Here is a 24,147-nt window from a genome sequence, read left to right as displayed (position 1 = left end):
CCTGCTTGGCCACTTCCAGAAATCAACTGAAAGCTGAATCCCATAGATGCAGAATAGGACATTTATAAACTTGACGGAGAAAAAAAATTGTAAAGGACTTTGTTATTCAGCAAATAGTAATTTGTCCTAGATTTGTGGATATAAGGAATCACACCCCAGAAAACACTGTGTGGTGGTAGAAAGGCAATAATTTAGTTTATAATTTCAGAGGCTACTTATTCATATATATATATCTCAGCTATAAATATAACTACATATAGAGTAGGGAGAACACCTTTAGCAGGGTATGTAATGTCATTCCTTCATTTAAAACACCTCTAGAGTCTCGAAAGCAATCCTGAATTGAGACACTTGTAAGGAAATAAAAACTATTATTTGAGAGTACAGAAAACATTCCTGCTTCTTTCAGTTTGTCTGACAGAACGTAATTCTACATACCTATGGATCAGCAGATCAATGACCCAGGAACATAACTCTGTTGAAATATTCTTGACATGGTGAACATTAATGGATCACAATAGGCCTATAGGGTCTCACCCATCAGTGCACCTGCAGCAATTCAGCAGACTGTAGCATCTCTAAAATTGCCATCAGTCCATTTAACCACAAGTCTACCAATCTACCTCTCTCTAAAGGAGGAGCAAAGTCTGATTTGATTTGACAGACTGAAATAGCCTCATCAGATCTATTAACTAAAACATCATCAAAGGTCCTTGTGGGTGCTTTAGATCGTATTGAAAATCCCACACCTTTTACATTCCATGAATGGAGAACTCCAATGGGATGCTGGAATGGATAGAACAAGATTTCATTCATTACTTAATTTCAACACAACACAACCTCCCCACACAGCCCAGCCAGCCTTCCCAATCCAAGACTTGTGCCCTGCTGATCCACAGATCTTTGTTCCTCCTCACTGCTTGTCAGGAAAGGAACAGAGGGCGAAGAACTGCATGGATGTCTTTATGACCTTCACAGTGAGGAATTTAACCTGGTGGGCAAATAAATGCAGCAAGAGCAAGGGCACAAGGGGGGAAAGGCAACAATCAAAGCTCTACACAACTCACACTTTGAGGATTTCTCTGCAAAAAATATTTACAGATTTTGGATAAAACCTTGCTAAATTAGAAACAAAAATATTGACACATTAATCATAGATAAACATGTTGTACCACAAATGCAGCTCTGTGAGTGAAGTCATGAAAGATATTATAAACAGCTCAAAAAATTTCTTTTTGCGTATTTCAATGTTCCAGATCTGTTTTGTTGCTAGACTTAACTTTCAATAATGAAGAAAATAAAAGGTTTTGCTAAAAGAATGCAAATGTCCCCATTATTCATAAAAGAAAGACCTTTTTCTGACGTGATTACCCTAATCTAATTAAAAACTGTGCTTGTCAACATCTTGGAAAATTAACTGTCTTCACACAGGGCAAATGCTATCATTTGGAGAGGTCACAATAAATTACTTATAAACAAGAAAAAAAAATTAGTTCCTTCTCTAAGTACCCAACTCTTTACAGACCTAATTAAAGAACAAAAATCAGCATCCTGAAGTGGCTCTGAAATGCCTCCCACTTGCAGAATAGAAGTCTGTGTGTTTAAGGGAGCAACACGACACATTTGGGAAAGAGATGGAAAGCATCAAATGAATAATATAAAAGATGAGAGATGGGATTTTATGCAAATGCATTATTAATATCAATGCACCCCAACACTAGAACAGAGAGTGCATCATTATTGTGGAAACTGGGGGATTGGCTTTGTTGTCATTCAATGCCAAAAATCAATGCTCAGTATCCTTTTCTCCTGACACTGTTACAATTCATAAATTATTAACCTGAGTCTTTTGTAAAAAGTTCCTGTTTACAAGGTTACTCTGTAAGTTAAAATGTTTGTTTGCCCTCAGATCTCTACTGTAAAGCATCTGTGGGTAGATTTACATGATGAAGTTGATAGATTTGTATTTTGACAGTACATCTGTCATCTTCGCTTCATGTGTCAAGAGGTCAGGTGTGCACTTGGTGTTATCAGGTGGCTCATTAGTGTCCTGTGGGATATGCTACCTTGTCTGCTTTACTTTAAGTGACAAAAAATGTTCTTTTTAGCCCTTGCTGCAGGAATTCACATCCCCTTTGCAGTTGTTTGTGTTTTCCTACTGTCGGAAGATTGGACAGAATTCATGGCACATGTAAAGAGAGAATGTCTGGAGACACAGCGCCATGTGGAGGGAAAGATCAGTCCTTTCACACCCCCCCTGATCAGTCTGGGCTGCTAAGGGTGCACCCCCATGGCCTCTTCTTTACAGGACCAAAAATACATATTTAGACACTCAGCACAGTCACATTACAACTTGCATGGTCCCTGTCAAAAAACATGCATTAACCAGAGCCAACAAGCCCTCAGTTCACTGCTAACCACTGACAGACACCCGTGCTCTCTATAGGGACAGGGCCTAATCCTCAGGCTGTGAAAGCCATAGGATACTGTAGAATGAAGTCGTTTTCCTATTACTTTCCAAAGACTCTGTAAAAGTTGTTGAAAGCAGCAGTACGATTCCTCTCCTCTTCCCGCAATATTCCTCACGGATTTGCTAATGCCTCCTGCTGACTGCGGGCACATCTTCAAAAGAGAGATAGAGAACATCATTGTGCATTCATCTGGGCCCGTGTGAACTCATCAGCTCCAGGAGTTTCATAGGAATCCGAGTGACAGCAGAGTTTAGTCCTGTGAATACCAGAGCTGTTTTACAAAGCGCCGATGTTATTTTGTTGGGAGTTAGAGTAATGCATTTTACATTGATTTTACCACTGTAGTAGATTACTTGGTGAGCTACTTAATTTAAAGAGTAAGCAAACACCTGACAATTTTGCTTTCAAATCACTTGTTCTAGTAAATCTTAAGCAAGGGGCATATTTGTCAAAATACGTGGTAAATAAAAAAATTGTGCTCCTGTAACCTGGAAAATAATTCAGTGCCTGATCTTGGGTGGATCTGCATAGTACTGGACTGCAAACAGATTATGTATCTAATATTGTGTTACCTTTTGGCTACTTTCCCACTGCTGCAATGTTCATCTCTTTCTCACAGTGGCTGATGGATAGCACTATAGATGTTCCTTTAAGGTGTATGAAAATTATTTTTCAATTTATTGTGGTTCTCTGAGGTCTCAGCCGTATGAAGGCCACAGGTCAATTGTCCTTGAAATGCCTCTTGGGTATCCCTTTGTATCAATAACATGATGTATCTTGAGGTAAAGTTATCCTACCTACATTATCTTGTCACTCTTCTGGGTCACTGTAGAGACTATTTGTGGGATTGGATGAACCTTGTCCCTCTTATGTTTCTTTTTATGTCTGAACCAAACATTCCTTCTGCTCAGAAGACCCAGCAAGAAGTTCCCTGGCTGGAAGGCATTTCTGTGAGAAACCTTCCTGACGATACAAATCAGGGGAGAAAAAAAAAAATAAGAAAGTGCATCCACCCACAGCCTTGAATTGCAGAGAACACAAATGAGGATTCTATAGCCAAGACCTATGAGTAGAATCCCCAAACCTTTACCCAGTGCAAACATTAAAGAGAAGAAAGGACACTGGATTTCTACAATTTATACATTTTTGTGTAAATTCCCTTACCACCCTCTGGAACCCCATGTTTCATCGAGTGAAACACAACTTCAGTGAGTGAACAAAACATTTTTGATCCTATTTCTCTGCTGGAAAGTCTTCAATGCCTAAGTACCAAGGATGGAAGTTGAGTCAGTTCTGCAAAATTTCACTTACAAAGATAAAAACCTTTTATACCCCAAAATGAAGAAGTCGCTGCTAGTGCTGGATTATCCATTGTCCCTAAATAACCACTGTGTGGCAGATACAATGCAGGTTGTGGCTGAGACAGGCAATATATGACAGACTATACATGAGAGAGTTAAGAGAGCTTTAAAAGCTGCAACTTTCATACTAGTTTGAGCTACCTCACTTTACTCCATATATCCACAGACCACAAGGAATGATGGTACCTTCATTTCAGCTAAAGACCAGCATCTTGTTAAGATCACTGCTTAATCACTTGTGATCTGACCATGCCCTTAAATACCTTCCAAAATGGAAAATATTGGCCAGAAGACATTTGTAAGTCTCTGAACTTCAGTCCCAGAAAGGTGTCCAAAGACTGAAGGTACAATCATTTTCTTCACAATATGGAACGGGTGAGAAGAGTGAAGCCAGAGCTGATTTCCCATTTAAGTCTCCCTCATGTCTGCACCTTTTACAAGTCATTACACCTCAAAGGGACCTGAAATACATATTCATTTCCAGACCCATCTTGGGCTGATAAAATACAACACTGGCTTTTCACAGGCTTAAGCCTCTGTATTCAGTGTAACCTGAAGTGATTTTTCTGGCAAAATTTCATCGACTATCATTTTGTATAAATTATTGTAATAACAATATGCTACCAATAAAATATGCTACCAAAACTGTTCTTCTTTTGATTCATGTAGTCTCTATGTATTAATGAGAATGTTACACACACATGCACAGCAGGGTAGAGTAGCCCCTGAAGTGTTCTAATTCAATATTAATTTCTCCTGGTGGGTGACTTTGTCCTCATAACAATAATAAAGCTGTGGTACTTTATAAAATGCTAAAGGTCTCTTGAAGGTTGGTACAGGCTGTTGTTCTAACCCAGTACCTTTGTGAAATTCCAACCAAATTAGAAAGATCTGGTAATTGAAAGGTACTCATAAAAGGTTCTAGACTCTAAAGTACAACCTGTAAACTCTGCCCAGGCACTTTTTTGTCTGGTTGTTTTTTTAAGTAGCTTTCTGCTGCTAATTCATCAAGGCGAAGTCATCATTTGGAATAAAACCTCCAGTTTTTATCATTGTTTAGTTAATTCTGTTCTTGCACCTGTCATTCTAGTTTCTCAGCTAAGCACTAAGGGGAAAACAGGTACATACTTCATATTTTCATGCAGTGAGAATTCCTGCAGCCATAACCTTCCAAAAACTGTCCTCCCAAACTGAACATAACCAACATATTCTAAATTCCAAGGTGAGAAGATCCATTCTGAATCTGCCCAGAATTATTACCACAATGCATTGCTGAGGGACACTGTGCTGCAAAAAGCAGTCCTTTAAATGACATTACTACAGTTTAGAGGCATTAATTTATGCTAAATAGCTAAAAGTTTGTTACAGGATCATCTCTATTTCAATAGATACAGAAGTACCTGTTGTTATGACAGAACTCTTAACTTCTACCTCAGGGTCTTTTCCATCTGCCAGCAAATTGTGAGTCTTCAAAGCCATTTTCTGTTGTTGTAGGTTTGTTATAAACTAACCCTTGAGAAAATTTACAGCAAGTGTAAAAAATTTATTCACTCTCTTTAGATCAAAATTCTAACAAAAATCCTTGAAGATAACAGACTTAGAGGTAAATGGAAAATGGAATAAAATCTGTCATGGGTTTTACAGAGTTGCAGGATACAAGAGAAACCTTGCAGGGATTTCTATTAAGAAATTTAATTTCTAGATAAATAAAATTCCACGTAGCTAGTTTAATCTCTATATCAAAGCATTTATTTTGATACCACAGATATTTCCTTATCTAATTGGAGAAGATAACTATGGTGATCTGGAAATGGCTGAAGAGGGAACAGTGGCACTTTCTGCTCAAAGCGAGACAGGACAGAGATCCTCAGCAGTCAGTCCTGGAAAAGTTCAAGCACAGCCTTGCAAGGAAGCATACGGAAAACCTCAGCACAGGGAACAGGCTGCACCTCATGCCCTCAGCCTGGGAGTGTAACAGGGGTTGACATGCAGCAGCACAAACTTCAAGGCCACTTTTGAGTTGGGATCAGTAGGAACGTGTGCTATCAGCAAGGAGCGTGAGCTGAGAAAAGCCAGCCCAGGATATAAGTCAAAACCTTGCTGACTGAGAATTGCTGGCATGATGTAGCTAAAAACTACACAGGCTGTGGAAAGTGAAGTATTTGCAGCAGAGACAGGGAAGTGCTGATGACACTCCAGAAAACCAGCAATGGCAGATGTCAAATCAAGTGCACAATTCTGGCAATCCGTGCTCAAAAAAAATATTCACTTAAATCGCAAGGATGCAAAGAGGGCTACAAAGACAGGCAGAGGGGGAGGAAAAAAAGTGATGAAGAATCTGTGGTTATGTTATTCCTACTGAAAAGTCACCTGGGTGAAAGGAAATACGTCAGGGTCATCCTAATGAGGGATGAAAAGAACACAGTTAAGAAGATAGAAGTATAATCAGGATATGAATCAGTTCAGTTTGGTTATTAAGATTATATATCATCAGAGAAGTGAGTGTCTGCAATAATCTCTGTTTGAAATTGCATGGCAAAACGTTGTCACTTTTGGAACAAGAGGATTACTCTGAACCAGAATAGGACAGTGTCTGTCCAAACAAAAGCCTGGACATGATGACCCACAAGATTTAGCCCCATAGAAGCTTAACAGTAGGATGCAAACTGAGGCTTCTGAGAGATGGCAAATATGCTGCTTACAAAAACTGCTCTTCTAGAACAAGTAGGTAAACATAAACCAAGTCCTTTCCAGAGAGAACACACCAAGAATCTGGGACACTGATCTCTTCCACCAATAGAGCTCCTGGCAAAGACTTTGATTTTTCTGTCGCTCAGCAGAAGGGCAGTGCTGGTGTCAGATACCAGACAACAGCATCAAAAGAAGCAACAATCCTCCAAAAAGAGACAGGCACACGTTACAGCATTTGTGCAATGAGTCAGAAAAAGCTGTAAATCAAGCCAAGATCCTGTGGAACAAAGCTGCTTTAGGAATATAAAATCTCTGTCACGGACTGAGGATCTAGGAAGGCAAGTCATTCGTTTGGGTTGAATTTCCCATGCTACCAAATTTATGTTGTAATTTCCCCCCTTCCTCAGTGGCAGCTAAAGCACCTTCCAGGTGGCTATTACAAGGCATGTAACATACTGTACCCCTTTGGGGTAAGACTTAATTACACATAAGTAGTTTTGGTTCTGCTCTCAATTCTGCCACAAATTCAGTGTATGATCACTGGAAAGTAACTTATTTTATTTGTATTTATCTTTAAAAAAAAAAAGAAAAAGAAAATTTTTCTCTAAAACTCTTGTTTGTCCAATTAGAACACCTCAGCAATGGTTTTCTAGAGGTTTTGTAGAGCACATAAATAAATAAATAAATGCATACATAAATGGCAGTTATGGGTCAACATTGTACAAATGGCAAATGAAAATGATTTTCCCTAATGACACCATGAATATATACGCACAGAAACTATAGAAATAGTAAAGGTAACTTTAAAATTTAATCAGAAAATCAAAACAATGGAAAAATATTAGGAATGTAGAGCTCATCAGGGCAAGCAGAGTCAATTAACTGTTCAGCTGTCCAAGCACAGAGCAGAAAATCTCTTTTTCGCTTATCACCGAGTACAATGACCACTATGATCCCAGCTGTAATCAAATACATAATTGAAAGAGAACTAAACCAGAGAAATCAAAACCAAAAAACACAGGGCCAGATCTGACTGACACACCACTGACTCCAGTGGAATTAACTGGTTGGATGCTCCCACTCACTCCAGCAATCAGAAGTTAACAATTATTACCCTGAACAGCTTCCCACTGCTGATGGGACCTTTGCCATACACCAGAAAACTTATGCACAATGACCTACATTAGTACAACACACCTTTTTTTTTTTTTTGCTTTTATGTCTATATAAAAATTAGATGTGTATTGTTACCCTAATATTTACATAAAGCATAACAATGAATTCAGTTGCTGGGTCACCAGCAGTTCATCTGCACAAGAGCCATCTGCATCACTGCATTTCAGGCTGTTGCAATGCACAAAATGATGTCACAGGGAACAGACTGGCTACAGCTTCACCTCTACTCACTGTTCTATTTATGAAGACTCATGACAAAAAACTGTAACAGGCAAATAAGGAAAACAGCATGAAATGCATCTACAATAATAGGGAACAATTATCTGTCTTGAAACGTAACCACTTGGAAATTCAGTCTGTCAAGGAACTGGACATTTAATTATTATAATCATTCTAAACAGAACTAATTGAAACTGAAGATTCACTTTTATCTAGACTTTTACTTATGAATTTTAAGTATGTTACCTATTAGGATATAACCAAATCTATGAAAATCCAAACAAATTACTCCCCTTACAGTAAGCCTGCCTTATGCAGCACAAGCCTGCCTTCCTTTTTTTTTTTGAGGCATCTGAATGAATATTTCTAGCTAATGGCTAAATTCTTTTCCATATCTAGATTCAAAGAGGCAAGGAATATGTATACTTTGCTATTCCCCTAGAGAACAGATTTATTTTAGGACAAGAAAAACTATGCCTGCTTTCAAATTTTATCTCTTCCTCATGCTTTCCTGCCACCACTTATGAATGTAAAAGTTAAACTACCTAGAACTATCTAAGGAAATAAATCTAATTTCACAGCTATAACCAAAGTATACCCTACAATAATTGCTACTGATTCTGTAAGTTCCATCTTTTCACCTTCATACAACCTTGACAGTTACTAAATTACAGTTGAAAATACACTGACATAATTTATTAACATGGTCCCATCAACTGACTTAGCATTGGGATCAGATTTGTATTTTTATGTTGTACTGCATGTGAGAAATGCCTCAGACAAATCCATAGAATCATTTAGGTTGAAAAGACCTTTAAGATCATCTGTACCAGTTCTAACACCAGCATTTTCTTTCTATGCCCCCCTAGGTTACATTCATGACCTAAACTCATTTGGAACAATTTTACATATCTTAGTGTCATTAAGAAGTGTCCTTGATGCACCACAGAAGTTCAGGTGTGTGCTTCCATTAATTCCAGTTCGGTCTAAGATCTTTGGGAATTCAAGATGCATGTCAGGTAGAACCAAATATCCTTGATTTTCTTCTTGTGAAATTATAATGTACCACTCTATAGTAAAATCCAGGTTTAGGAACTGCAGCCACAGTTGCAGGGAGAAGCACTGTCCTTTTTGCTGACTCATTTTTCAAGTTCAAAGAATAAAGTCAGGAACATCATGACAAAAAGGGTCTCTGTGCAACAGCCAAGGAACAGCTCCATGTGCCGTAGTTCTGGTAGTGACCCACAGGTTTAGTCTTTGCTACCGTGTTACCTATGAAAGAAGAAGAAAGAGTTACCTACACAGAATGGACCAAACAAGGATGACAGCAGGTGCTTTGTTGCTGCAAAGGAACATGAACACATCATGAATGAACATGACCCAGCCAACCTTTACACCGTGCAGAGAAGCAGAATCTCCACACAAATGTTAATTACACTGATGTTCAATAGCACAAGGGAGATCTACAGATAAAAAAGTGGCCATTCACTATTAAATTTGGCACTGGCATCTCATGGAAATCTCCTATTTTCCTTTGCTTCCTTTGCTTCCTTTTCATCACCAATGCCTACAGCATGAGTGTACATCCCAAAAGACCATTCATGCAAACAGCTACCCATTCCCAGCGGTCCATCTTGTGGATGGGAGGGAACCAGGGAACAGACAGCACATGGTCTGCAGAGGGGAAAAATTGTTCTTGCAGAGGAAATCTCTCCCAGACAGCACTTCTCCCATAGGACCCCACAGCCTCTTCCCCTTCAAACCAAATGCACACTCAGCCAGGGGCTGCAGAGACCTGTGTTTAAGCCTTAATGCACACACAGGCACAAACCCAGCGGGGTTTGGGTACAGAGTGAGGAGGGTTCCTGTTGGATTTCCCACCCTGGAAATGGATGAGGACAGGCAGCCTGCAAGGAGGAAAGCTTTGTCAGCTCTGCTCTGTAGTGTCTAGACATGTCACAAAACTGAAGAGAAACTCAGTGTAGAGAAATTTTTATTTCCTTCCCCTGAGGGAACTGATGGAAGATACGAGCTCCTCAGCTTTTCACATTTTAACTGTCCCACTCAGCCAGTAACTATTCATCCAAATACTGAGCAGCATCAGCAGTCTCCCATGCTTCAAGTTCCACAATTTTTACTTATTTTCGTGGAACGAAAAGATAGAGGACTTAAAATTGATTAAATGGCATTTCCTCTTTCAGCATATAATTAACCTGTGGAAGCCATTGTCCCAAGTAGCACTGATCCCAAGGTCTTAGAAGGCTTTAAAAATTGATTACAAATTTAAATGGTAATGAGATCATCTCTGGTGCATAACAGAAAAAAAAAATTAATACAGAACGGATCTCAACTCTTTTGTTTTATACATAAGGCAACTATTACACTGGAAGAACTTCACGTACGTGTACCTTTTCTGTAATTGTCCCAGAAGGTTTTGCTGTGTCTGATTTAAGCATCCCAGTTCTGAGACTCACAGGTGGCTGTAGGGTTTGGGCTACTGGTCTGACAGTTCATAGTCCTCTTTGTGTAAAATTTTAATAATACACTTAATAAATATTTCGTTGGTTGATCTGAGACAAATCTTTGGTTCATTTTCAAAATAAAAAACTAATTTATATCATACTTTCCTTTTCTCTGTTAACAAGGGAAATTTTCTTTCCATTCCATTTCCCTTCCAATTCAAAAATAGTGAACTTGAGTGCCACAAGCTTCTGTTCTGAATCTGAAGTTACCATTGCTCATGGTATTCGTGCAACAACTATATCTTGGTTGACAGAGAAAACTACCCACAAGACAGGCAAAATACCTGCAGGGGAAATATGGGTGCCAGGACAGATTCTGTAGCACAGCTTTTGCTGTCTAGCAAGCAGATATCTACAAGTGAGCTTGTCATCCAGGGTTTCCCTGGTACAGGAGAGAGAAAGAAATACTCATGGGAACATTCTTGTGGACGGGCACAGCCGTGCTGTGAGATCACCCATTTCTCCCCATGTGACTTGGGAGAATCCTAAAAACTCAGCTTGGCTGGAAATATTCCTGCAGCTGGGAACAACAAATCCCAATGAATCCCCTTAAATTCACACCTCAGCTCAAGTGCCAGTTGTTTACTTACCCTAGCCCTCAGAGAAATCTCCTATGGTGATAAAAACCAACGCAAAATGTACTCCACATCCCAGCAAAATAGAGGAAGAGTTTAGTGAAACATTTGCCCTCATATTGCTACACCCTGCCCTCTCTTAGCCCCACACAAACTCACTGGAGTTGATGAATTTGCACAGTCTAATTCAGGCAGGATGATTTGTCCCGCTCCAACTTTATAAAGACATCCCTAAGCTCATCAGAATGCAATACCACAGGCTGTTCTTCACTGGCTGCAGTACTTGTCATGGGTAATAAAATAAACGATCCATGCCAAATTCAGCCTTCTCTCAGTAAACTCCCACTGACTCAGGCTGCCTCTTTTCCCTGAGTAAGAGCAAAAGTCATGAACACGGTGTGTGACTCATGTGGTCAGTTGATCTCAGTGAACTAAAAGGCAAATTTTCCCAAGAAGGAAGAGGCAGCTGCATGAATGAAGACTTGACACCTCAGGCCTTCAGTCATGAGTGACAACATAAAGCTCCTTGTTCTGCCCCTCATCCTTCTGGTATCTGCTGAAGGTGTCAAGGATATTTAACGCTGGTTCACTCTTATCCAGTAAGGTCCTTTTGGTATGAGTTGCCAGCTCTCTTCTGGTATTTCCAGAGATTTTCTTACTCAATATCTAAAACTCCTACTCTGCTGGCCTGACCCTTCAGCGTGATGCTACAACACTACCCCTTATACAAGTAGTTAAAAGTCAGTGCCTGAGAAAAACTTTAAAGGCTGAGGGTAACCTTTATCTTGCAATAACTGACTGCCAGTTATCCACACTGATTCCAGAGCATGCAGGCCAACTTTCGGGTGTATTATCCACCACAGGAGAACAGCAGGACCCAGGCACACTATGGACTATATATTTGGTATCTGATAAATAAAACTGATCACAGGATCACAGAGCGGTCTGGGTTCAAAGGGACCTCAGAGACCACCTAATTCCAACCCATCTGTCATGGGCAGAGATGCCACTGCCTCTGATCTTCAAAACAGGAACAGGCTTTTTCAGACTGGTTGGCTTGATCAGATTTTTCCAGCGAGCCTGACACTGTGCAATGTCAGTAACTGGGCTTCAGATCACTGGTATCACACCACAGCTGCCCAAACCTTCTAATGTTCCCTCTTTCATCCAGAAATTAGTGCAGTTTTCATTCCTTAGAACAACCATTATTAAACAACATTTGGTGACAGTATTTGCTTATTAATTCAGACTGTAACCTAATCAACAACATTCATTCTCAGCTAGAAGAGGCTGTAAAGGGAAAAGCTGAGCATATGTCTCTCCTCACTATTGCCTGCTAAAGACTCCTGGTTTATGATATATTTAGACATGCAGTTTGTGACTTGTTGAACTTCAATGCACTGAACTCATTTTAAATTGTTAAGCAGACAGAGGAACATGATATTTACTCTCTGCTAGCCATTAATTAAGAAATAAGATAGCATAGCAAAGGGTTGTTTTGGGTTTTGTTAAAAAACAGCCCATCTACAGGATGGTCTGTAATTAGAAATTATCTGAACCAACCTGATTTCCAGTAGTGCTCAGTGTCACACAGTTCCTACTGCCATCAGTGCAGGTTCTCAACAACTCCCAAGTCATGCTGGTACTTTCAAAAGTTAAAAGGGCTTTCCAGTAGCACAGGAATTTACCAGTGTCACCTGAAGACCTTGGAGCCATGTACTCCATCTGCAAACTGAAAGATTGATCCTGGAACGTGATTATCCCTCTAGCACTGGTCACAACGGAATAGTTTCTCTGCCCACTAGAGACTGAAGCAGGGCCTTTTTCAGTTTGACTCCAGGAGTAAAGGGATTGTTCTGACCCAGTGTTTCCCTCTCTGAGAGCAATTACATTAATCATTGCTTTCCAAAACAGTGTAGAGGCCAGTACTGGTGCTCACACCCACAGATGTAATGCCATAAGCAAGAGCCACCTTTAAATATAGGCGATCTCTGTACTTGCCTTTGTGGTTTTGACTTTATTTCCACTGCTGCAAGACCAACCTGAATAGTCTGGTAGTACTTTACAGTCCTCTCCATCCAAACAGGGGTTCATATGACACCACCACTTCTGTAGGACAATGGAAGCTAGAAACAGGAAAGAGAAAAAGGACAGAATATCTTTTATTACTATTGATTTTAGCAGGGAGGTTTGTCTGTGCCATCTTCAGTTGCTCGGTTTCAAAAGGTAGCACCAACAATTACTGTTCTAATAGTGAATCACACAGGGTGCTTTTGAGCTAAAAAACTTCTCCAGCCCTCAGAAGGGTAAATGCCATATGCAAATGGTGAAGACAGGCAAGCACCACCAGAGACTGACTCCAGTGTTTGAACTGACCTCTGGAAATGCCTTTCCATCTCCACTGACTACAAAAAGGACTTGCCTCCTTCATTTACATGCTTCAGTCAAGTACCTGCTGCAAGGTGGAATGAAGCTGAGGCTTCTTTTTTAATCCAGATATGCATATGCAAGACTGGACATAGAAATGCCAGTTTCTCCCTTCACTGGGTGAGAAAATAGAATTGCACAGAGATATAACCACATGAGGTCTGTCAGCAAATAGTGCAGGTAAGAATGTGGAAACCACTGGCAAGCATTAGATTATCAACTAAAAATCTACCTGCAGTTACACTGCCAGTTTTTCAATATGTTTTGGAAGACTACAGTAGCACACCTTAACTGTGTGAATTTATTAATTTTCTACCCTTAAGCCAATTTTTATTAATAAGACCATGCCTGTTATTTTTACAAATGTAGTCATGACTTTATGAAACTGCTGGTAAAAAGATATAGACTTTCCCACAAACAGCTGCAAGCATCTGCATGCACTTCTCAGTTTTGCAATGTTCATGGGACTTACCAAATCCCTGAAAATTATCATGAAATATGTCAGTTAACAATCCTACATAATCTAGATTGAATTTCAAAATAAAATATGGCTTAAAATGCTGATTTAGCTAGTCTGCATTATTCTATTATGTGCACAAACTGCTGAAATGCCTGCTTGAAAGGACAACACACTCAAAAAATGAACAAAAATAACAGTCTACTTCAAGTAAAGCACTTCTTTCCTTTTAATTTTAAGGCATATTTGTACTTCTGCAACCTTTAAATTAGGGTGACATGCAGGCAAGCTGACATCAGGATATTGCTGAAATGTTCATTCAATTACTTTTGTTTTGCATTTTCAGTCAAAGCCTGTGTGAAAAGCACTGTGAAAAAATATCCTTCTGGAACAGTAGTTTGGCTTTCATAAACTAATTTTTCAGTCTTATAACATTATAAAATAAGTGTGAATTTTCACCAGACATTTGGGTCTCAGATCATTTGCATTAATGCTGATTGATTGTTGACAAAGGGGGTGAAACTTGACTGTGCTTCCAAGGAGGTGAGGGATCACTCCCACTCCAGGCATATGGTCCAGTCATCTATTTTATCCATTTTATCTCTGCTACTTTCTAAATTTATTCCAATTTCTATACCACGTTTATTTTAGGTAAATGCAGAAGCCTGAGGGCACATGCAGAGGCCTCTGAGGAGGCAGGAGATCCTGGCAGCAAACCAGCTGTGATTTCAGAGCTCTGCCTCAAAGCCAGCAAGTCCCAGAGGGCCTGGCTCCATCACCACAGCTCTGCACAGGAATGCTGGGAGAAGGGATGCAGTGACACACTGAGGCTTTGCCTGCACTCTGGCACGGGAATGTGCTTTCATATACCTGAAAACATAAGTTCAACTTCAGATCTGGAAGTCACCTGTTCCCTGCAGGCATCTAGAATCCCTTGTGCCTCAGTTACTCCTATAGCTCCTTTAGTTCCATGGTTTCTCATTGGATTCCTGAGGATCAGGCTGGCAAAACTCTAGTTACTGGCTGTCCAGAGGTGTTTTCCAGAGAATGATTTCTCCTTGGAATGCCCACCAGCCCCACAGAGCCAAGAACATGCTATCTCTCACTGCCCCACTGGGCAGCAGCACGATTTTTGTCAACTTGTTTGGCAGTTTTTGTGGGGCTCTGTTTTTTTAAAGAAAAAACAAACAAACAAAAAAAAAGCCCCACACACAAACAACAAACCAAAATAAACACCTGTGGCACAGTCTGAAATAAAAGCCAGGAAATTTTCCTTCCTTTCTGCTTTCCTTCCTCTCACAAGCAGCCAAACTGGTGCAGCTCAGAGGCAGGTAACCTTCACTGGAGGAACAAGGGGGGAGAGATGGGGCAGAGAGGCCGAAGGAAAACTTCCTCAGAGAGCCCTGCTTTTGGCACCTTAGGGATTTCTTTCCCAGGCAGAAAGAGGGGTGAGGACAAGGTCACAAAGGATGGAGTGAAAAAAGCTGGTGTGCTGGGGTAGGTAGGGCTGGGTGATTTAAGGTAGGAACTACAGGTACCAACCCCCATGTGCGTGATCAGCAGCAGAGGGACAGTTGCTGACCTGGTGTAAATGATCAATACTACTGGATAACACCTGAAGTTAAAAGAAAATAAAATACTACCACAAGCCAATTGCTCTATAAAATCTTTTCTTTTGGTTAGAAAAGTAACTCTATGCTTTGGGTATATCCTTCCCTTTAAACACAAGGCAAAATATAGGCAAATTAAGCAGGTCTGCATTCAGGAAAGATGTGCTGAAAAAGAAAACTGAGTGTCTCTATCAGACTGTAATATGCAAATTCAAGACACAAACTGTTTCTGGCTTTCACAGTGTAGAAGCCTACTGAAGGATATGTATAGAGTGGGAGAAAACACATCTAATCCTGGGGCTAAGGAAAGATGGTGAGTTCTGTAGCTCAGAAACTATAACTGTAGTCCCACATGCCTGCAAAAATAAGCGAAGTCTGCTAAAACATTACCCTAAGGGGTGAGGGGGAATCAAAGGCTTCTACTGGAAAAATCAAAATCTTACATTCATAATATTTTGTTGCATTTAATTTCAACTATATTTTAAGAAAAAACAGCTACCAAATTCCTTCAGCAATTATTGATTGAATCAAGCTTCTACAATATTTATAGATTTCTGCCATAGAATGACAGTTTCACCTTTGGCATCCTTAAATTAGTTTAGAATAATGCCCGACTTCTATTACCTGTTATATGTAAAAGCATTTCTGCTATTTGATGTGTCACCTAAAAATACAGAAGATATTTCTGATGTAACAAGAAAATCCCCTAACAAATTGCACAGTTAAAGTTGATTGTATTCCTGAATTACAAGGCATGAAAAGACTAAGCATCTAAAAAATAGAAAATAAAAATCTACTTTCTTTAATATCTGTTTTGAGAACCTCATAATAAGTTTAAAAAAAAAAAAAAAGAACAGATTCACATGTACTTAGAGTTTTATGTTTGAAATCAAATATTTCTGAATGCTAGATTAAAATTGGACTTTGAAGCTTTTGTTTTATACCTAACTGAAATGGTTGCAATTTTATGTGCAAAAGAATGAAAACAGAAGGGTCTTGCTTACAAAGCGGAGGATTCTGGTAACTTTGAGATTAAAAAAAAAAAAATAAATCTGTCTTGGAGTAGCTTTACTACATTAAAAAAAAAAGAGCAGCATCCTGTCCTTGGAATAGACTAAGGCAACTGGGCCCCATTTTTCATTCCCCAGGGAGGTGTCCTAGCTCAGACAGTGTCCTGTGCAGCCCTGTGCTTGCTTCACTCTCCAAACTCTGAAATATTCAGGATTGCCACACATGGAACTGAATTAACTTGGGGCATCATTGTAGCACTGGTGTCCAGTGTAAGAGCCCATTAGGCACATTAAATGGTGAAAAGAGAACAGCTCTCAATATCAGCTGTCCAAGCACTATCTGCATGCCCAGCCTTAGGGTTGCATTTATTATCTGTTGAGTTTTAACCAAGCTACTCTCTCTTAAGACACCTGGAAGAGTTAATACCATAAGCTCGAATTTCTGGGCTTATGCAGTTTTCAGACTAGTTTTAAAGGAGAACTCTTGTGTGAAAAAATTAAGGAGCTTTATTGGCACACACACAAAATGGACTAGTACATATATTAAGAGGATTAATTACACCAAGATTTATGCACAGACTCATTATCATCAATGCACAGAGATGTTTCCAAAATTAACAAAAGGAAGGATTACGCTTTAGAGGCAATGGGGGGGAAGTCAAACATCAAGGAGACTAAACTCCTCAAACAATGAACCACGAGTGAGCAGGAGGCTGCTTACCTTCCACACACGAGGGCTGGGCCCGTGTTGTCCCAGCCACCTGCCCCGGGAAGCAGGAACACTTCACTGTCTGGGATCGCTCCTCGATCCGGTTCTTATTGCAGCAACGGTGCACGGCCACAACCTCACATGTCCCCTGCTTGACCTGGTGCTGGCCTAATAAATGCAGAGACAAGTGATGGAGAGCAAAACAAAACATCAGCATGTAAAGGAAGAGACACTTCATACAGTCCTGCGAGGTACTCAATCTCCCCAGCGCCAGCTTAAATCCCAGAAAGACAAAGAGGCAAAGCACCTTGTAGGACCTGGCTCGTTCCCTGAGTTTATCCTATTCTTACTAACAAAGATTAGTTCATCATAAATCAATTTTTCAGTCTATCTTCCCTGGCCTTTACAGAGCCACGGGGAGAAAAGGAAGTTGGAGTAGTCAATTAGATAGGAAGAAAAGACATGCAGACAGAAGAAACTCTTCCTTCCTTTGGCTTCCTGTCTTCCATTAGGTTTGATACTCAATTCTTTCACTTCATAAATGGACACAATGGACAGGATAATGTTTAATGCAGGAGAGAGTTATATTAAATAGTAGGGAAACTTTCCAACACAACATGTAAGTACTGCCTGTTGCTTGCAGACAACAAGAACGAGATAGGCTGAAAAGCTGCCATGGGCAGTCAAGTCCTGTCAAAAAAGAAAAGGAAAAAACCACACCCAAACTATACGGATTTCCCAAGTTCCCTCCTAGATCATTCTGAATAAACCTGTGATAAATGTTCTATAAATATTCTAAATATTCTATGCTCTTGAGTGCATTTCCTCACAATTCACTGTCCCTTATTTCTCTGAGGTTATTTTCCCCTTCCTCTCTTTTCCTTGCTCTTGCCTTCACATCTGACCTCACTGCTCCTTGCACCTGACCCTTTTCTTCCACTGCCAAACTTACTCTGTGTCCTGCCTAAAACCCTTCCTCAGAAACTTCACAAACCCCTCTCCTCTTTGCATAAGTCATTTCCACATCCTCAGTTCCCTGAACAGCCTTCAAGTGCTTCATCTTGCATTTGTCTTGTCTTATTTAGAGCAGAGCTTTGGAAGGCTCTTATCTGTGTTTGTAAAGCACCTTGTAAATTAACAGCACTACAGAACAGGGGGAGTTATTTCATAAGTGAGCTAGACAGAGAGACAAGGCTGAGAATAATAAAATAGTCACCATCAAAGCAGTACAGGCTCCTGATATGAGAAGAGACAACAGCACAGTTATTGGTGTAGGTGTGGCTGATATCAAAGGCACAGAGACTGAGGAAAGGCAGGGGAAAGGGAGAGCACTCTTCAGGAACAGACTTTTTTTTGGTTTCTGGATTTTTTTTCTTTTTTTACAAAATCTGTTACTAATGTCAGACAGAGTTTATTGGCAGACCTAATATCAATATCATAATAAACATGGAAAAAATGAAAAAAAGCTACTAGTCCCTTGGACAGCAGCTTCTCTGTAAGTCAATATGGAAAACAAATACACAGAAGACAAGGTAAATTGGTCACTTCATTCCAAATTATGGTTCCACAAAACACTTCACATGACAATGCCTGGAGTTAATAAGGTGGCATGGGGTTCTGACAGAAAAGATTTTGTAAAATGAGGTTGTTAATTTAAGAGAGTGTATTTATTTCATTATCTGTGTATTAGATCTACAGCCTGAGTCAAAACTCTTTGGAGTAAACAGAAAAAACTTCCATTGGTTTCCTACAGTGCTTACTGTGGTGGTCCCTGCATTCACTGGAGTCAACAACAAAATTTCTATTGACTTCAGGAGAGCAAGGTCATTTTGGACTGTCTCTTGAGAAGGTGATTTTATAAGGGAGGGGAAAAAAAAAGCAAAAATTTTTAACTGCCCAGGTCACATATTTGTGTTTGCCATGTATCTCATCTGAAAGACCAAGTGGCCAGGTCTTCATTTTAATTGAAGTCATTAGTCACCAGATATCAGATGCCAAGATAAAAGCCTTTTTTCCAGAAGGTACATCATAAGGATGGACTAGATCCAGCTCCAACACTCAGCATGTAGCTGCAAGAATGTCTGTTTTCAAGCTCAAATCCTGCTTCCCTCAGGTGAAGAGTCCTGTTAAGCCAATACCAAAAGAAATCAAACAGGTTGGCCCTGAGCATACAGCCCCAAAAACCTGGGGCTCTCTTTCAATCATGTTGTTTGAATTTTAAAGCAGTGACAGCTCTGCCCTGAAGTACCAGGAGCCAACAGACACACTGCTGTTTGCAGAAGGCAAGATTAAGTTCCCTCATGAATGCACCCTTTGGTTTAGTAGCTGTTTTGCTGTCACTTATTCATGCTTTGTAGCTACACAGGTAGGTGAGGGGAGGCATCCCCTCTTCATCTGCTGGCAGAGGTGGGGTGCTAAGGTTTGAAAGCACCCACAGGAAGACAGAGCTCTCCTCCCTTGTCCCTAGTGCACAGCTCTTAAGGAGTAGAACACTAAAGGAACTAAAAAGCCACAGACATCTGCATGCATCATTTGCATTAATTGGATTGCCCTTGTAATAGTCTTTCCCCTCCTACATGTTCTCATCAATATTTCCTCCTGCTTGTTCACACATATCCTAACACTTTTTATTCTGCTGAACACCATACACATTTCTTAATATTCAGACACATCTGTGAACAGGTGCTGAACAAGTGCTGAGGGTTAATGTGGTGGCTTCTGGTCCTGTTTTTGTCAGTGTTCAGCAGCCTTGAGGATAAGCACTCCCATTTGCAGAGTGGCTTTTACGTTTAAGAAAACTCACAGAATATCTTAACCAACCATCAGCTCAGTTCTATTCCTGCCCATATCCACTGAAGCCTGTTGTATCTGCATTCAGGTGCCCAAAGGCAGCAAAAGGAAGGCATATAAGAATACTCTCCTGCATGTTTTAATATTCATCTTGCACTAAATAAACCTTCATCTCAGGTTTAAAGTACATTTAATGTACAGCTGAGAGTGTACTGACAGAAACACTCAAGAACAGCCTTACAGTGTGTTATAACTCAGGGAGTCCCTGGAAGCCAAGACATTTGAGGAGCAAGGACTGAAGAGTTTTTAAAATATGAAGATCACAGTAAGTGAATTCTACACCAGACACATCAAGAAAGCCATTTCGGGGAGAACTGCAGTGAGAGAACGGGACAAAGCCAGTCTGTGGAGAGCAAAGCCCATAAATTCATAGCTCATCACCTATAAACCTATTCAGATCTGCAACTTTGGGGCTGTCAATATTTGCAGTTGAAATTCAGTTACACCATCGCATTTAAATACGAAAACTCTCCAAAGAGAGCTACATTCTATCAGCAACACTACCAGAGAAAGGTTCCTGTCATGGAACACCTCCCAAATATCAAGGACAGAACATCTGCCAGCCTGGCACTGCAGAGGATGGGGAATGAGTGTTGGAAACTGTGGGGCTCTGGGTTACCTCTGACCAGGAGTTTGGCACGTGTGTTGTTATCCATATCCCGATTTCTGTACAGCTTAGCTTCCCTAGAAATACCAGTGTTATTCAAGTTCACTAAGGACACTTTCCTTCTTTCTCCATAAAGGGCACAGACTGAATGGGACAGGACTTCCTAATGGAAGCAACCTCCAGGACACTCCCTGCTATGAATTTTCCTGCCTTCCATTATGAGATATCTACAGATAACAACAGGCCTCAGGAGCCCAAGTCCAGAATGCCTCTTAGTGAGACCTCAAGGAGTGGCCAAATGAAGGTTCTGTGACCAATTCTTTGTTGTCTGTAGGGTTTTCAGCCCAAAAGGATGTACCGTGCAGAGCTGCGAGACAACCCCCAGAGTACTCAGAGCACACAGCCATCATCTCTGAAGAATAAGAGAGTACAAGCCAGGAGGTTATTAGGCTTTCACATTACAAGCCAGCACAAGTGTTGTGAGTAGAGTTGACTCAATAATCACCACTGAACTGTTTATTCTCAGTTTAATACTTTTTTTCAACTAATATACTAGACAAGACAGTATTTTCACTTTCTTCCTACAAGTCAGAGGGCAGATACTCAATTAAAGGTTCTAAAACTCTTTGAAATGCTCAAAGGAAAAGAGGGAAATACAATTATTGTTAATAAAATATCAAACATCGTAGTGTCGTGCTTCAAAACTACAAGGAACTTATCAAAGAAAGAGGAAGGCTTTCAGAAGGTTGTTAACCAATTCTGTCCACATCCATTTCGTCTCTGTGACTAACCCTAATCACTCCCAAGGAGTGCTGTTTCAATGCAATATACATGCAGGCAGCATGCCTCAATCAGAAATTCTGAACAACCTCCTCTTTTTCTACTTTCTTGGCTAAGAAACATAAGGAAAAGACAGATTTAAAGGGAATTTTTATCTCTGTTTCATAAGCTGCTACCTCTGAGGAAGATGGAAACTGTACTGTGGAGAGCAGCACATCTAGGGAGTAGGACAATATGAGCCCAGCTCAGCACATTCCTCAGAAAGCCTCAAAACCAATGAGACTGGTCTGCACAAAATCAACTGCATCATTTATTTAAAGGGTAAGAGGATGGCTGTCAATAGGAAGATGAACAGCTTTGGAACCAAACATTGCAGACAACATTAAGAGAAACACTGATGCTGTTTGGAAGAGGAAGGCACTCTGAAATGTTGGTGCCAGTTCATCATCTGTTCTGCCTTCATTTCATGCTGGCTTTTGCTTACAAATATGTGAACTTGCAGAAGCACACACCAAAAGGCAAATATTGTTAGAAAAACACATATATTAATGGAAATAACATTTGCTATTTTTCATATTATTTACCAAACATATTTACAAGACCCTCTCCAGCTCACGGGGTGCTTTGGGGTTTTTTTTCTGGGGGGGGGGGGGGGGGGGGGGGACAGAGAAGGGGTGTTTCTAAAGATAAAACTCTTCTCAAGAGAAGAAGTTAGAAGTCATTGAGGGGTAAAACTAACACACCATCTTCTAGGCTGAGAATTTCAGTAGAGCTTTTCTCTACTACCATTCCATCAGCCACTGGATTTTTTTCAGTTTCACATTCATGTCACAAGGTTCTGACTTAGATGTTCTTCCTCCTCAAGGATATAGAGTAGATTTATGTAGATAGATAGATACATATACATACATACACTTTCTCATAAATTGTCTCTGCATATAGAAATCAGTCCAATGTCACTTTTAAAGTTTAACTTTTCAACTTATTGGCAGTAAGAGACTGCTCAGAGATAGTCCAGAACTGCCATGAAAGCCCAGTTCAACTGCTCTAGAAATAAACAGAGAAGAAATATCTTCCCATAACCACCTGCCCATGATAGAAGGCAAAGTCAGATGTTACACACAGACGAAAATAAAAAAAAAAAAGAGCAAGGAATCCAGTTCACTATTCATTACTCTCACAATCATCAAATACACAGCAGTATTGTGATACGTAGAGCCAGTATCTGTAGCAAAAAAAGCAAGTAAAGATACAACAGTCTTCCAGATGAAGGAACAGAGGTTGATGCTTCCACAACATGCAGGTTTTAAACCAGACTTTCTTTCTCATAGGCCATAAAGTTACAGCTTTTGTTCCAATCAAGACAGTTGGGCTTCATCTCTTGCAGAAAGCAGGAGTGTGGTATGTGCAAAATCACAATCAGCATTTGAACTGGAACCTGGGAACCAGCCCTGAACCACTTTAACTTGTGCAGGGTGAGAAGTGACACCTGAGGTAAAAAACAACTCTCAAAACAAGCAGCTAATTAGGGAGGAACCCTGGGGGTACAGTAGATATAGCTGTATATTTGAAAAAAGGTGAATGACCCCAAACACTGATAATGAGACCCAAAGAGTTAATAAAATCAAAAGCATAACCCTTCAGAGCAGGTGGAAGAACCTGCTGACACAGCTGCAGAGAACCATGTAACAGTGAATTCTTTGGTGAGTGTCAGAGGTCACATCCATATGGAGATTAAAATCCCCTGGAATAAGTAGCATAGGTGACCTTAGATCAGACACAAGCACTGAGACTTCTCCAAGGGATGAAGCATTAAATCTAAGCAGTCAATAAATCAAAACAGCTGAGAAGGTGCTGTAAATAGGAAAGGGAGGAGGAAAAAGCTGCTGCAAATGGAAAGGTGGATGAAGGGTGACCTGGAAGCAAAAACAAATTAAAACATGAGTGTCTCTACCCGCCAGAGTGCTACACTGAAGTCAATCAATAAGGAGTGCCTTTCAGCTGGGCAGCAATATTCATCCTGGTTCAAGCACACATATCACTTGTACAAATGAAATCTAAGAGCCTGAAACTTCATAACACACCTCAGACTAAAGCAGAGCTAATCATTTTCTGGGGGGAACTTTCCACTGTGTGGCTGTTTTAGGCGAGGCAGAGAAGAAAATACCAAGGAAAGATTTGGTTTTCAATCATAACTTGTAGCAAATGAGCCACACTGTGCTCTGTAATATAGAAGTATTTCCCATGTGTCCCATTAACATTCACTCTCGCTATTACATGCGGACCACTCTTTTTCTCTCATTTATTCCTTCCTCCACAAATTTATCATGAGAGAAAGGGAAAAAGAATGAAACTATTCTCTAGAGAGATTTCTGCTTGCCTGAAGAAAGCAGGTACACACACATCCATACAGGCCAGACTTACAGCTACTCACCAGTTTGTAAGCAAAAATTAAATTTTCTGCCTCAATTGTGAGAGCTGTTGGCCTCTAAAAACAGGGCTGTTCTTGCCATAGGAAAGCAAAAATAGCATACTTGGGACCACAAACTGGGAAAGACTGTCCCATCCACATCAGTAATGAAGCCATCCTGACCAAAATGTCACTAATGCAGCCCTTGAAGGCACCAGGATTTCACTGTCCCCGGAGCCTGCAGCCATTGGCAGCTGCTCTCTACAGCCAAG

The 24,147-nt window shown here is 40.3% G+C and overlaps 1 protein-coding gene across 3 annotated transcripts in view; it reads right to left on the bottom strand.

Moving 5' to 3' along the window:
- Positions 1 to 7,228: 7,228 nt before the first annotated feature.
- Positions 7,229 to 24,147, bottom strand: part of TAFA4 (TAFA chemokine like family member 4) — a 72,542-nt gene continuing 55,623 nt past the window's right edge. For 2 of the 3 annotated variants that reach the window (XM_039388363.1, XM_027723043.2), the window contains exons 4-6: positions 17,241 to 17,396; positions 13,058 to 13,141; positions 7,229 to 9,190 (exon numbers count right to left, since the gene is read on the bottom strand). In XM_039388363.1, the coding sequence (XP_039244297.1) occupies positions 9,093 to 9,190; positions 13,058 to 13,141; positions 17,241 to 17,396 (338 nt within the window). In that variant the 3' untranslated portion in view covers positions 7,229 to 9,092. Of the gene's footprint in view, positions 9,191 to 13,016; positions 13,142 to 17,240; positions 17,397 to 24,147 lie in introns of all 3 variants that reach the window. The other variant, XM_027723048.2, reaches the window with a different exon arrangement.

The sequence above is a fragment of the Pipra filicauda genome, unplaced genomic scaffold (genome assembly GCF_003945595.2).
Source record: "Pipra filicauda isolate LSUMZ 115617 unplaced genomic scaffold, ASM394559v2 scaffold63_size3267554_pilon, whole genome shotgun sequence".
In the NCBI taxonomy this organism is placed as follows: Eukaryota; Metazoa; Chordata; class Aves; order Passeriformes; family Pipridae; genus Pipra; species Pipra filicauda.
This window is presented reverse-complemented; position numbering and strand designations above follow the sequence as displayed.